The 16,033-nt window shown below is 41.5% G+C and overlaps 1 protein-coding gene across 1 annotated transcript in view; it reads left to right on the forward strand.

Annotated features, from left to right (window-relative positions):
• The window catches only part of LIPC (lipase C, hepatic type), a 134,056-nt gene extending 129,286 nt beyond the window's left edge, over window positions 1–4,770 (forward strand). Inside the window, exon 9 of the mRNA XM_019657556.1 lies at window positions 4,227–4,770. Coding sequence (XP_019513101.1) covers window positions 4,227–4,338 — 112 coding nt within the window. The 3' untranslated portion in view covers window positions 4,339–4,770. The remainder of the gene's footprint in view (window positions 1–4,226) is intronic.
• Window positions 4,771–16,033: the final 11,263 nt, after the last annotated feature.

The following is a 16,033-nucleotide window of genomic DNA, read 5'->3' on the forward strand; positions in this document are numbered from 1 at the left end:
AGAAAAGAAAGGATAGTCCAGCTGCTCCTTCAGTCCCCTCAGCAGGGATACCCAACATACTTTGCCATGGCAACCATAGTTGTCTGTAGTTCTGCAGGTCTCCATGAAAGGAGAATTCTGTCCTCAACGGACCCTTTCCTAGCTCTTCCCCATGTTTTCAGGACACGCATCTCTCCTCTCCCAACCTCCTTTGTTGGGAAACCCATTTCTCTCTTTGGCTTGTCCCCAGAAAGGATGGGAAACAGCAGGCCCCTCACCCCTGAACTCCTCTCCCCGCTGGCCTCTCAGGTTTCACTGCCAGGAGGGGGCCCAGAGCAGATTTATGCCCCCAGAGTCCCTGACACAACCGCACTCTGTGATTTTATCTTCCTGGGATACAAAATCCTGGCAATTACCAAAAGCATACTCTGCAGTCTGCCAACAGATTTCTCCACATGATCAATTTGAGAAAATTAAACTGCCTCTCTCCTCTTATACGCTTAGCTATTCTTGCGTGACTTTTTGGCTCTTTAGATCAGCTCTACTTCTGAGCGCTGCCCCTCCCTGCATTCTCTCAGCTAGAAAGCAATTCCTCGGTTTTAGTGACTGTTCACCATGACAATTCTATATGACTGGACCCGAAAGGTAGTACAAAGGACAACGCTACCTTTTTCACTGGTGCTCACCTACGTGGTTCTCAAGAAGGAGAGGAGCGGGAGGAAAAGGCCCCTACTGAGATTCTATTGCACGGCGGGCAGTAGAGCATTGCGCTCATGGAATCTTCCCAATGACCCTTTGAACTGGGTAGCATTGGTTGTGCAGATTTGGAACCTAAGGCTCACGAAGTTACACAGCTTGGGGACGCCGCTCATTATTGTCCAAGCCCAGCTCTGACTTGGGTTTGTCTGATTTATTGCCCATTTTGTTGCCCGTGTACTGTTTCCAGCAGCTCCTTCCTCCATTATCCTATTAATCTGGCTTTCCTTAGTGTAATCTAGCAGAGTTGTGGTGCTGGACCTTAAAACATATGCACACCAAACCCTTCTTCATAGGGGGTACATGCTGCAAAAGAGGGGAAGGGCTGTGGGGCCTATAGTTTGTTTTTAGTTGTAAATACTCAGGGGCTCCCATGTATCTTTACAGTACAAGATGCCATTGGGGATACCCAAAACAACCTGAGCTGTGGCTCTTGGCATAAAGAAACTCCAGGGCCTAATTAGGAAAGCAAGATGCATTAATGTGACTAATAATGTGCTCCATCCCAGGACTTCTCAAGCTTCTAATGTACATACAAATCCCCTGGGAACCATGTTAAAATGCAGTTCTGTTTCAGTAGGTCTGGGGCGGGGCCTGAAATTCTGCATTTCTAACCCACTCCCTGTGCTGCTGCTGCTGGTCCTGCTGCTGCTGCTCCTGGTCCACAAACCACACTGGGACTAGCGAGGGTCTAGTACTGCATGGCCTAGGAAGTCTAAGAAGAAAGACATCAGTTCAAGTTGATGCTGTTGAGCCTGTACTATAACAGGTTTTGGGGCTTCCGGGAGGCATTCCCAGAGAGCTAGACAGGGAACAAAGTAAACTCTAATTGTGACTTCACTGCTTACCACCTATGTAGAATGAATATGCAGAATAACTCAGAGAATAACTGCACCTCTCTAAGACTCAGTTCTTTAGTAATAAATGGGAATTATAATACTTATCTCATGAGACTAATAACAATTACCAATTTTTAATTACCTTCTACAAACCAAATTCCCAGAGCCAGGATGCAAACACTTAAACTTGTGATCTTAATCTCTCTGCTGCCTACAAGGAGGGGAAAATGGTTAATTCACTTGCTCTGTGACTCCACAGGAAGAGTTCGGTGGTTCTTCTCTCCCAAAGGCACGAAGTCAGGGATGAGAAGGTCTGTTGCGGGGTGAAGGACAAGGGCAGAAAATGTTAGCCCTACAGCAGGACATAAAAAGCGATTGGCTAAATGTAATGAGAAGATGTTCAATTTCCACAGTAATTATATAAATGTAAAACAAAACTCAATGAAATTATCTCCGGTCACCCATTAGTTTGGCAGGAATTAAAAGACAGGTAACATTCAGAGTTGGTAAAGGTGTGGAAAAATGGGCATTCTTATACTCTCGTAGTGGGAGTGTAAATTACAGAACTTCTGCGGGGAATTTCATTCAACAACTAACAATTGATGAGCACCTACCTTATGCCAGGCACTGTTGTGGGCATCAGATACATGAGGTATGATAAAAAATATGGTGAATGTTTAAATTTAAAAATTTAAAAATTTTAAATTAAAAATTAAAAAAAAATTTATTACAGTAAAAGACACATTGCCATTAATCCCCCTCAAATTACCCCCCTCACTTCGAACACACTTATCCCATTGTTCTTGCCACTTTCTGAAGCAGTTCTGGAAGTGTCTTTAGTTGCGCTGTCATGGCTGCCTTGATGTCCTGAATTGATTCAAACCGTTTACCTTTTCATGGTCATTTGACTTTGGGGAAGAGCCAGGAATCGCAACATGCTGGATCCGGTGAATAAGGTGGATGAAGACACACCATAATGTTTTTATTTGACAGAAATTGCTGTATACCAAAAGTGATATGTGACACAGAGCCTTTTCCGTATATTCACAAAATGTTTTCTGCAATACTATTTGTAAATAGTAAATAACTGGGGAAAATCTCAATATCCATCAATAGGAAAATGGCTAAATGCATTGTGCTATATCCATACAATTGAATGTCATGCAGCAGGTGAAAAAAAATGAAATAGATTTATATGTACTAATATAACAAGTCTCCAAGTACATTACTTGGTGACAAGAAAATATTTCAGAAAAATACTTACAAAAATCTTTATGTTCACAGAGGAACATCGATATATGTGTAAAGGCACAGAAATAGATCTGGAAAGATAGAAACCAAACCATGAAAGCAAGGAGGAAGTGACAATGGTGAAGGGTGATAGAGAAGAGGATCTTAAACATTTTATTTTATTTCTTTACCATTTCAGTTTTTCAATAATGCATTTATAAACTACTGAGAACACTTTTTATTTCAGCTTTACTGAGGTGTATTTAATAAATAACATTGGAAGATATTTAAAGGGTGCATCATGGTGATTTGATGTACAGATACATTGTGAAAGGATTCCCCCATCTAATTAATAACACATCCATCTCCTCACATATGTATCATTTTTGTTATTGACAACATTTAAGTTTACTAACAAATTTCATTTTTACAATACTGTTACCAACTATAGTCACCACGTTTTACATTAGACATTAGATCCTCATACTTTATTCCTCTTATAACTAAAAGTTTCTGCCCTTTTACAAACTTCTCCCTATTTCCCCCTCCACCCAGCCCCTGGGAGCCACTTTTCTACACTTTTTCTATGAGTTTGATGATTTTTTTTAGATTTCACATGTAAGTAATACCATGCAATATTTGTCTTTGTCTGGTTTCTACACTGTTTTCATTTAAAAACTCTGATTCGTTAAAGACTTAATCTCAGAGGCACTTTAAAGAAAAAGGAAACCATAAAATAGAATTCCCTGTAACTAAGGCTAAATTTTTTCTAATAGATACAATAGAAGTTAAGTAACAAAAAAATAGCACCTCATACCAAGCTACTAGTCAAAGCAGCCTATCTGTTGGTCGCCAAGAGAGACCCCAAACAAATGTGATGTCCTCTCTGGCTGGACAGCGTCTGCATCAATAAGAGAAAGGGACAGGGCTTACATGACAGCCAGACAGAGGGAGTGACAATAGTCTCATGCCCAGGGACCTTTAAGAACGTCATTGACAAATTGGAGCATGTTGGAGGAAGGAAGGCTGAGGAGTGAAGTCTGTCTGGGTGGAACAGTTACAGGAACTGTGAATGTTTGCCCTTGAGTCAGGGCGATACAGTGAAAGGAACAACAGTTACCTTCAAAACTTCGATGAGCGGTTAAAAGGAAGAGCAAAGGAGGACTGCCTCCAGGACTTTTAGTTTTTATACAACTAAAATCACCCCCAAAGCAGAGCACCAGGAAGCCTTACACTGATTGCTTTCACTGACTTGAGTTTTGCTTTTCTCTGAAGTTATGAAAATATTTGCAAACATAAGAATCTAATTTTTTAAATAACATAGCATGTGTTACATCAATTGAGTATTTGACAAAGGGTGAAACACTTCAATAAGCTCCATCTAAAACTGAATGCTGTGTTTCCTTTATGTTTTCTCTTCAGAATAACATTTTGCTTAGAAAACATGGATGACCTACAACTTCACCCAACCCAGGAGAAAACTTTTGTGAGATGTGGCATAAACTCTAAAAAACTGAAGCAAAAGGTCAGATGAGCTTTAATGAAGACCCAGTGTAAAGAATAAATGATCTTCTTTCTTATTTGGAATAGTTGCCTTATTTGGAAACCAAAGTTATATAAAGAATTTTGCATAAAATTTAATAAAGTTTAAATTTAAAGGGGAAGTATGTTTCACTATTATAAACTAAGCTTTTAAGAACTATATTATGTAACTTTATTCAAATATTAGTGTAACTAAAAATTTCCCAATTTTATCTCTGACTAAATGGTAATATAGGAAAATAAGTATAAATGTAAGAGCCATTTTAGATCTGTTGTTCCAATTTAAAATGCCTTTTCCAATTAAGTCAAATTACCCATATTTCTTTGCTAGTTTATTCTGATCAGTTCTTTGAACCATGCTGGAAAGGTACTTCTTCATTACAAAACTGGTGCTTCAATAAAGTGAAATTCCAATTAATCACGAGTTGTGTTGTCCAGATTTTCCTCTTTGACTAATGCTTACAACAAAAGCTAATGGAAAACTTGGAATATCTCAAAGAGTTAGATGTCAAATTTCAAATTGTCCAGTAAATGAATTAATAATGTTTGATCAGCAAATTTCACCACAGAGCATGTGAAGGAAATACGAGGTATGGTAATCACTTGGGTATGTCTTTGAAGTAGTTCAGAGAGAAGAAGCATGAGTGCACATTTCACAGCCTACCCTGAGCATAGGCTCAGCTCTACACACACAGCTCATAATTCATATGGTCTTCACCAGAGTGGGGTAGACCAGGGCCGGTGAAAACAAAATTCCTGAAGTGATGTGTACCTCCGACTTAAATCAATTTAAGATCATCTTTCATGATTCAGTTTTATTTCCCTTGGAAAACCCCACAAAACTAAAGGATATGGAGGAAGGGAGAGGAAGACCAGCTGGGCCAATGTTGCATTGTGTCCTCAATGCTAATCTTGCCTGCAAAAGTATCTGACCACACTTTTAGGCAGTGTGTGTGTGTGTGTGTGTGTGTGTGTGTGTGTGTGTGTCTAGAAACGATAGATTTAAACATGAACAATCTTTCCCATTATGGGTAAAGTACTAAGATTTACAATAAAATCATGTTTGCATTAGATTTGCATGTTGTATCATTAACTATCTAGGATGAAGCTGAAATACAGGAGTCCTCCCCCATTATTCTTGGTTTCACTTTCCCAGTTTCAGTTACCCTGAGTTAACCACGGTCCAAAAATATTAAATGGAAAATTCCAGAAATAAACAACTCATGTTTTATATCGTGAAATCTCACATTGTCCAGCTCCATCTCACCCGAGAGATGAATCATTCCCTTGTGAGTGTCCACGCTGCACACACTCCCTGCCTGTTAGTCACTCAGTATCTGTCTCGGTTATCAGATCACCTGTCAAGTTGTCTCAGTGCGTGTGTTCAAGTGACCCTTATTTTACTTAATAATGGCCCCAAAGCGCAAGAGTAGTGATGCTGGCAATTCGGATCTGCCAAAGAGAAGCCGCAAAGTACTTCCTTTAAGTGAAAAGGTTTGTACATATAGGGAAAAAACATAGCATGTATAGGGTTCAGGCATCCACTGGGGTTCTTGGAACATATACGTATGCCCTGCAGATAAGGGGTGAGGGGCTGCTGTATCACTTTCGGCAAATACTCTTTGGTATATACTCTAGAGAGGCCATACACATGTGTACCAGGAGACATGCAAAGGAATATTCCTATCAGCCTTGAAATCATCACAACCAGAAACAGCCCAAATGTCCACCAGGACCATGAATAAGTGAGCTGTGGTGTAATCTTACTAACGGAATATTAAACAGCAGTGAAAACGATGAGCCAAAGCTACATACATAAGAACAGGGCTGACTCTAGAGTGAGGCAAGGGGGCATCCAGGGTACAAAATTTAAAGAGGCACTCATGGATCTGTGCATGTGCACTAAGACACCCAAAATATATATGGTATGATACAGGCAAAACTAAACTATATCATTAGGGGTGGATACATAGGTGGTAAAATTCTAAGTAAAAGCAATAAAATCACTAGCACAACAGTGAAGCTGTGGTACCTGCAGGAAGGAGGGAGTGCACACCAGGGTTCCAGGTGCCAGTAAGACTGTGCTTCTCACTCCAGGTGGCCGTTGCACAGCTGTTCATTTTCATAACCATTTTTAAAAATTGTGTGTATATATATATTGTATATATATATATATATATATATATATATATATATATATACAATATATATATTATGCACTCGTTTTTTTGGTCTGAATGTCACATTTTGCAATATAAAAATAACAAGAAAATAAAGGGCAGAGTCAAAAACATTTTTCTACTATAGTGTGATGCATTTCGATATTAATATAGTTGCACATGAATAGAAATTATTTCATCTTTAGTAGGAAAACTTGAAGTGACATAACAATTTGGACGGAAAACTCAAGCAACCAACATGACGAATGGTTAACTGGAACATTTGAAACTCCTCTTGGCATGGATTATTTTCACTCGGGAAGATGTGTTCACCAAGATCACATTTTCTGAAGTACATTTAGTAGGGAAGTCAAACAGGGAAACCGAATAACGCAGCCACATCTGTTCATTGCACATGCAAAGTGCTGGCTCAAACGCTCATTATATGCACCTCTCTCCAAAGAATCTGTATTTATGAGCCCACTCAGGAAAGATAACCCTGGCAGCTTGCCTTTCAGGCAAAAGCCTGTTTGTGCTTTTACATATAGGAGAGCACAAGGAAAGAAACAGAGCGTCGATTACACCGCAGCTGGGCTCTTGGAGGTGCATTGAAGCCAGAGAGAAGGAAACAAGCTCTCCATGCAACACGAAAATGAATGCTCTCTCCTCCACAGCAAAGCTGACTTGTCCTCCGTGTTCACGTTGATACTGGTGCTGCGAACATTGCGAAAGCTTTGATTGCAATTACGCATCTCTGGGGTGGCAAAGCAAGAAGCCAAGCTGCCCAGTGCAATGCCCTCTCTCCCACAGAGCCTGGATTACAGGAAAGTCAGTCAGATGGATGGGAAATAGAGACAAGCAAGAGGTCACCAGATGGGAGGGGAGGTGGGGGATGGGTGGGAAAGGTGAAGGGCTGAAGAAGTACAAATTGGCAGTTCACAAAACAGCCATGGGGATGTAAAGCATAAGGTATATAGTCAATAACACTGTGATAACTATGTATGGTGCCAGGTGGGTACTAGACTTATCGGGGGGATCACTTACTGAGGTATATAAGTATCTAATCACTATGTTGCACACCTGAAACTAATATGATATTGTATGTCAACCGTAACTGAAAAATAAATTTAAAAAAAATTTCTTTAAAGAGACAAGCAAGAGGAAGACTAAAGAGGTCAATCCTGAAAGTTGTCGTCCACCTGCCAACCTAATCTTACAGTACCTCCGTCTCCTCAGATCCCAGTGATCCGTGCACGGCGAATGGCCCCCGACACACCTCATCCCTTCCCATCTCGGCCTTTCCGTATACCTCCTCTCTCGTCCTCTTTCCTCCAGAATTCTCTCCTCCCTGCCTGACTCCATCTTATTTATCAGTCCAGACCCAGTTTTTTTTTTCCACCGGTTGTTTCCTAGCTCAGCCCAGCCCACGGCATGTTTGTCTCCTCTGAATGCCTGGCTGTCCTCCGCTCACTTGGCCCTCAGTTATTCGTGCCCTGCTGATCGCCCTCCTCCCCTCAGTCCTCGCTCTGTTCCCTGCCCTCTACGCAGCCTGTCAAGGCAGGCGCTCTGCAGAGTCCAGGCCTCCTTCTCTGCTCACCCAGTTCTCTCTCAGAGGCTATCTCACCAATTCCCATGGCTTTATTTATGACCCATATAGGTCAACCATTCCCACATTAGAGCTCCCCTTCGCTGTCTCACAAGCTCAGAAGGTTCAAAACTGAACCCACTATATCCTCTCTGCACCCCCAACACTGCTCTCTGTTCTGTAGCTCATTGAATGTCATCACCGCCCCTCTGTTGCTGATGCTAGACCCTGGGCTGGGTAATCCACAATGTTTCCTCTCCTCTGGCCCCTCACAACCGAATAATCACCAAATCCTATGAATTCTACCTGTATTTCTTAACTGTGTGTACATCTCTCCACCTCCGCTGCCACCATCCTATCCCGAGCCACAACTCTCTCTTACCTGCATGTTTGCAACAATTTTCCAACTCTTTCTGCTGTGTCAGCTCTTCTCTTTCAATCCATTCTCATGACAGCAGCCAGAGTGACCTTGGGGTGGAGGGAGGAGGGGACAGAGGAGTCAGATTGTATTTTCCTGCTGAAAGCCCTTCACATGACTTCCCAATGCTCTTTGGGAAAAGTCCAAAATAATTACCGGGGCCTCCAGGCCTCCAGTCAAATCTCCCATTACTTCTCCCTCATTCCTACATCTTTGTTCACCAGGTCCCAGCCCAACCTGCATGTTAGAACTGCCTTGGAAGCTTTAAAACCGCCCAGGTCTCAGCCCCACCCCTAGAGAGTTTGATTTATTTGGTCTGGGACAAGACCTGGGTATTGAGACTTACCAGCTTTCCAGATGATTCTAACATGCACAAAGTTTGAGAACCATGGGTCTGGCCACATGGGCCATCTTTCCGTTCCTTCAAAAGCGCAAAGCTCTCTCCTGCCTCTGGGCCTTTGTCTGTTTTGCGGCTTACATCCCTTCCCTTTCTCCTGGCTTCTTTATATGCTTCCAGTCCCAGTTTAGGTGTCATTGCCTCAAGGACAACTTAACAAGAATTATCACTCCCGATACAAATCTATATCATCTCCCCCTGCTGTGGATACTCTGAACATCTTACACTGGTTGGGTAAAAATATTGTGGCTATGCCAGTGGAGCCATGAACAAAATGAAAAATCGGTAATAGTGATCCTGCCTTTATATACAATTTTGACATTTTATTCATCATAGATTTTTTTAATTAATTTTGATTTTTTGAAAAATATTGCATTAAAATATTATTTATCTCTGTGGCTGAGTTTTTGGAGCCCTCTTAAATTGTGCACCCAAGGCGAGCGACTCAGTCACCTCACCCTACAGCCTGGCAATTCATTTACTGTCTGTCTCCCCAACTGGCCTTGAAGCTCTATGAAGTCAGGGAGAGTTCCTAGTGTTCACCGCTTTATCCTAAGCACCCAGCCTACTGTGGCACAGAGTTGACATACAGTAAATATGTGTTGACTTGACAAGTGACAGTCATCTTTTTACAAGTAGGTCCTGTTTTTCCAATTCAATGATTAACTCCAGCTACTGTATCTGTTCAAGATAGAGTTCACTGCTTCCTCATTCCACTCAGAAACAAAGCCAGGTTGGTGTAGGGGTCACTCTCCCCTCCCACCTCAGGATATCCTCATCTCTTCCTGCCCACTAGCCTCCCCGCCTGTCCTGGCTCCAAGGCTGCCTCAGTCAGTTCACTGAAAGCACTGTAGGGGCCGACCGAGTGGCTCAGTTGGTTAAGAGCTCACTCAAGAGTTTGAGCTCTGAGCAATAGTGGTTCGATGCCCAGCCCGAGCTGAGCTGCTGCTGAGCTGCTAAAAGGTGGCAGGATGGCTCAGCTAAAAAAAAATAAATAAAAGCCCTGTGTTCTTTCTTTTTTTTTTTTTTTGTGGAGGGCAGTGTCACCGGCCCTCATATGTGGGATCTGAACCAGACCCTCTGGCATCCCAAGCCAGTTCCTAACCATCGTGCCACTCGGCCAGCCCTAGCCCTGTGTTCTTTGAGTCAAGTTTTACTTTCCAAATAGGTCTATCACAAAAAGGATTTTCTAGAGGATAAGAGATACCTTCATGCCAAATAAATGAGTTGGGAATGACCATAGGGGTTACGTAGAACAGGGCATCTCAAACTTGTGCAAAGGGACCTTCTCAAATGCCGTTTTGCCTCAGTAGGTCTGCCGTGGGGCCCAAGATTCTGCATTTCTAGCAGGCTCCCAGGTGATGCCATTGCTGACGCCTCTGCTACCGGTCCCAGGCCACACTGTGAGGAGCGTGAATGTAAACTAGTGTTTCTCACCCTGCCTGGCTGTGCACGTCATCCGGGCACTAATGAAAATATGGCTTCCAAAACCCTCCCCCAGAGATTCTAATTCAGTGGGTCAAGGACAGATGCCAGAGATTTTTTTTTTCACAAGTACCCTGGGTAATTCTTCTCATCAGAAAATTTGGGACAACACTGATCTAGTCCAAAACCTTCCTCTCAAGGGAACACCAAACACGTGGCTGAACACCTCCTGTGAAGGGAGTCCCTGTAGAGAGGAAATCTGCCTGGTCATTACTTCTGCTCCTGTGTTTCTCCCCTAGAGACCACAGAGGCCAAATTAACAGCTCAAATATGTGAAGATATCTGTATGAGACTCTGAGCTCCTGGAGGACAGAAGCTGTAATGCGTTCTTGGGGTTTTATTTGTGCAGTCGTTTTCAATTTCTCATTTTTAAGACATTGTACAAAAGCCTAAAAACAACAGGTGAAACAATGTAAAGATGTGTAAAGAAAAAGCTAATCATCTCCCTGCATCCACCCCCTACCCACCCCAGTGACTTAGGGCAGAGAATAGTCACAAGCTGTTATGTTATTCCTTCAAACATCCACAAGAATTTATACACACTGAGCTTTGTTGTTTTCACCAAAGTAGAATTGTAGCTTATAGGTTACTCGGCCACTTGCTTTTATTTTTTATTTTTCAGTTAATGATATATATTAGTATCACTGTAAGTCAGGAGAGATGAATCTTTATTCTAATTTCTATATAAGTAGAATTACACATGCCAGAGGAGTTAGTGCAATCTTTTTCCAACTCTTCTAGCTTGGGCAAGTGTCCTGTCCCCTGACCCACATTCACAACGAGAGGTGTAATTAAATTTTTCCTATGGTCATATACCCTAACACATGTACCCATTCTCTTTCTCATAGAGGAGAGCTGAAATCTTTCTAGGTCAATTGGTTTAGCTCATTATTTTTGATGACTGCATAATATTGTGCACTTAGAGCCATGTCTTAACTTATTCAGTTAGCCTCATACTGATGTGCCTTCACTTTGCTTCCAGTTTTTTGCCCTTCTGAAAAATGCTGCATGTAGGGCCGGCTGAGTGGCTCAGTTGGTTAAGAGCTCGCTCTAGGGTTTGAGCTCTGAGCAACAGCGGTTCGAGTCCAGCCCGAGCTGAGTTGCCACTGAGCTGCCAACAGGTGGCAGGATGGCTCAGCTAAAAAAAAAAAATGCTGCATGTAACATCCTTATATCCTATATATATGCAATAATTGGAAATATTTCTAGTAGTGGAATTGCTAGAGCAAATATATATATTATATATAATATATATTAAGTACATATATATTATATATATGTATATATTTTTAATAGATGTTGCCATATTGCTTTCCTAAAACACATAGGTCTACCAATGTTAATTCTACATATGTGCCTTATATTGTTTCATAGTATATCCCTCTTATAGTGACTTTAACCTTAAAGTCCTCCATCTGCTATTAATTTTGCTATGCCTATTTTCTTTTTCATTATATTTGCTTGATATCTTTGTCAATACTTTTATTATCAACTTTTATTTATACTTTGTTTCTATAAAAAAATTTTTAGATCTTTTCCTTCTGGATAGTGTGTAGCTGGTTTACTTCTGTTTTAAGCTCAATCTAAATGTCACTGACTTTTAACAGGAAAACCTCGTCTATTCACATTTAGCATGATTGGACTCCCCTCGTGTCTTATTTGTTGGCTTATTTTACTTATTTCCTCCTTTTACTTGCATTTATTTTTGCAGATTGAACAAATTCCCGTTATTCCCCCTTTCCATCGTTATTACGGCTTCTCTTGTAGATTTCCACCTTATTTCCAGGTACCCTCAATTTTCTGTCGCTCATAATCAGATAAAATTTTATTTCCCATTATCCAAAAGCCAGACACATATTTCTCCCACCAGAATATTCTATTCTTCCACTGCTTCCACTTCAAACTTTAGGACACTTTCCCTTCCCCCACCAGGCCCACAGCCACTGCCCAGACGAAATCTTTACAAGGCTTCCTTCCTTCCTTTCGATCCACTTTTGACGCCCAGATTTGCTGTTTAGTTTCAGACTGTTTTTAGAGGAGTTGTCAAGGCAGATGGTGATGTGATCAATTCAGGAAAAGAACAGATTTTTTTACAGAGCGGAGGACCCAGCCACACTCAACAGTCCGAGGGACGACCGTCTCTGGGCTTTGAGTATCCAGGTGCTGATAATACACCCTGATTTGGGTGATGATCCCATTCTCCTACGATTTTATATTCATCTGTTTTATATTTCTATGATTTTATATTCTTCCCCCACTGTTTTGGAGAGTTTGGATTTATTTGCTAAGTAATAGTAACTGGTAACATATTCTTGGGTTATTTTGCAAGACTGAGGGAACCGAAGGTACAGGTTTGCCTAGGTCAATTTCCGCACCGTCCTTTTCTCTCAGTGGTTGAAAGTTCTCCATCGTGTAGCTTCCAATAATTGTAGATAAGCAGTCCAATTCTAGGATGATTCTCATTTAGGGGTAACTTGTTCTCTTCTGTGAAAACTCGTCTGCTTTTTCTCTATTCTTGTAGCTCAGTATGCCTAAGAGCCTTTTTTATCAATTCTTCCTGAAACTCTGAGATGTAAGGCTCTCTTCTGTTCAGAAACTTTTCTTATATTATCAGTTGCCTCTCCTGTCACCTCCCCCACGCCCTTCTCGATTTCTATCCCTTTTCTGATTTATGTTTCTATTTTTGCTCTGTGCTTTGAGGTGTAGCATTCTCTTATCTTCCAGGACTAATTCACACATCAACAGCGACCACTTTCTCCTTCAATTCATCTCTTGAAATTTTTACATCAAACTCTTTTTGGGGGGGAGGGGTCTCAGAAAATCAGTTTGTGTGTGTGCTGCACTTAAATCTTTTCTGGCTGGTTTTTTTTTGTTCAAGTTATCTATGCCAGCAGTTATTTCTGTACTGCGGGTTCTGCTTGTAATTCCTCACTGGCTGCTGGGCTACATGAGGAATCTTCCTTTCCTTTGTTTGCTCACTGGGGCTCTTCTTCAGCCACTGCAGTATCTTAGGGGCAGCATTTCCAAAGCAGCAGAAGGAACAGGAACAACCTCCCCTGGCCCAAGCCTGGCAGGGAGGTTGCCAGTCCTCTGGGGAGGCACTAGGAGAAAGCCCTTCCGTCTCTTCACCTCTCCAACTCAGGGGTGGTGACAACTCAACCCATCTGTTCAGCTTTCCCGAAATGAGGGAGACCAGGTACACTCACAAAGGCCTTCCCCCGGCCCCCCTTTAGGGCTCCTTGTTGGCATGCCCCAACATGTCAGGATTCTGCCAAAGCCTGAAGCCCCACCCACATCCCAGGCCTTGTCTGCCTCCTGGATTCAATTCCAAGACGGGTTCAATTCCAAGTAGGAAAGAGGCAGGGTGTGCTCAAGCTGCTATCTTACCAGAAGCCCTTATTCCAGGTGTCTCAGAACTTATTTTCGCATTCCAAAGTGCTCAAAAAATATGACTGAATAAATGCCTTACCTCAACTCTTCTCTTGTGCAGGTCCTATTAATTATGATGCTTTGGGAAGCTAGCTCAAACTGTTAAATTAAAAAAATGGTTTTTAATCTCACAAAAAGGAAGTTCCAAGGTAGGGTGGGCTTCGGGGGGTGGGAGGGGGGGCTGAGCCAGCAGCTCAGTAATGCCACTAAGATGAAGTGTCTATTTGCTCTGCCATCCTTGATGTCGGCTTCATCCTTGGGCTGAGAGCAGGTTGGCCACTATGATTCCAGGCAGCACACCTAGACACGACAGCATCCAGAGAAAGAAAAGTAGACACCCCTTCATATCTTATTGGCCAGATCAAGTTACATGCCCATTCCTGAACTTGGCAAGGGTAATGGGAAAACCAGACGTCCATCATCTCTAACCACAGGGCTGTTTGAAAAGACACTTTACCATCAGACACCTGCTCGCAAACTCAACGTTCTCAGTTCAGTGAGCAGTCTTTCACATGAAAACAAGAACAGTTGGCATTTGTGTTCACCATATGCAAATGTTCTCATTTAATCCTCATCATAGTCCCCCGAGGTGGTTAATATTATTATCCTTGTTTCACAGATGAGGTACCTAGAGCTTAACTAACTTTTACAAGGTCACATAGTTAATGAACCATCATTTCCTTCCTTATAGAGTCTGTATGTCTATGAACGCAGCCTAGCATTACAGTCAGCAACAGAAAACATCCTTTACATATCAGTTGCCTTGGACCCCATGTGAGAGCTCTAGGTAGGCATCTACTCTAAGAGTCTTTCACATTATGGAGCCTGGTAGCTGGCTCCCAGTGCAAGCTGTTCATGGCGGACTGCTAGCTGTGTTCTCCCTGAAACTGCTGGGGCTGTGCAGAGGCATCGAGCTTTGCCTTGGAGCTGCACCTTTGTTTTATTATGTAACAGGCTCAAGAATCCTCTTGTATTATAAAACAATCCTCAAGTCATGTTACAGAACAGGGGAGCCCTCCACATTCAACACTCTTGGCTTGTACTTTCATTTTGTATATTCCCTTAGAAATTAACAAGAATCTGGGAAGTCAAACAAGTATTTTATACTCCAGTCTACACATCAAACTCTTTGCAGGGAGCTCTGCTCTGTGTGTGTGTGTTCTCATCATAAAAGCAATACATGCTGTGAACATAGAGCTTATCAGAGGGTAGGAACCTGAAGTTCTACTCCCCAACTCGCCTCCCACCCCGAAGATAATCACTGTTAACTATATGGTGTATTTCTACAGACTCTTTTAGCAATGCATTCATTTTTATTTTTTATTATGGAAATATTTAAATATACATAAAAGTAGAAACAGTACAATGAAGCCCAATGTTCCCATCACCCAACTTCTACAATCAACATTGACAATGCATTGTAAATATTTGACATCACAATGTATTTAGTGATTTTTAAAATTTATTATAAAAAGAACCCAAGTTCATAAAAAATTCAAGGAGTACAGAAAGATAAAAAGTAAAAAATACACTTCCTCTCCCAAGACCCTTAAGTCCAATGCTCAGAAATAAGTTTTTAATGTATCAATCTAGACATTTTTTATAATGTTTTTACAAACTTAAAAAATTTTCACACACATGAAATCAGACCATACATATTAATACTTGCTTTTCTGTTTACTATATCTTCAAACTGCTTTAGAAGTAAAGACCTCAAGGTGGCATGCATTCTTTAACAGCTACGGTGTTTCATGGGGAAAGCATATTTAACTCAGGAATGTGGGGAGGGTGATAAGTAGTTGATTTGGAAGATATGTAAATTGTTTCTAAAGCCAGAAATTCAAAGTGGGTTGTGTACACACCAAGGTGTGTGCAAAACGACCCAATGGAATGGGGGAAGATATATAACTTTGTCATCCCTTAAAATTTCTGCATATTTTAAAACATACATAGTATTATAATAGTGCAATCATACCTTTGTGTAATTCATAAATAAATATTTCCATATTAGGAGTGTGAACTCAAGATTTTTAAGTATGGGGTACAGATCAACAAAGTGAGACCACTGTCCCAAGCAGCTGTTTTCATGAGCACCACAGAAGCAGAGCTGCTTGTATGAGTGAATCACGGCCTGTCCTCTGAATCGCTGCCACTCATTGTCTGCCAGCACTAAGTGTTGTAACAGACATGAAACTCCAAGCTCAGTGAGAATTC

This window comes from Hipposideros armiger, unplaced genomic scaffold, assembly GCF_001890085.2.
Source record: "Hipposideros armiger isolate ML-2016 unplaced genomic scaffold, ASM189008v1 scaffold_276, whole genome shotgun sequence".
In the NCBI taxonomy this organism is placed as follows: domain Eukaryota; kingdom Metazoa; phylum Chordata; class Mammalia; order Chiroptera; family Hipposideridae; genus Hipposideros; species Hipposideros armiger.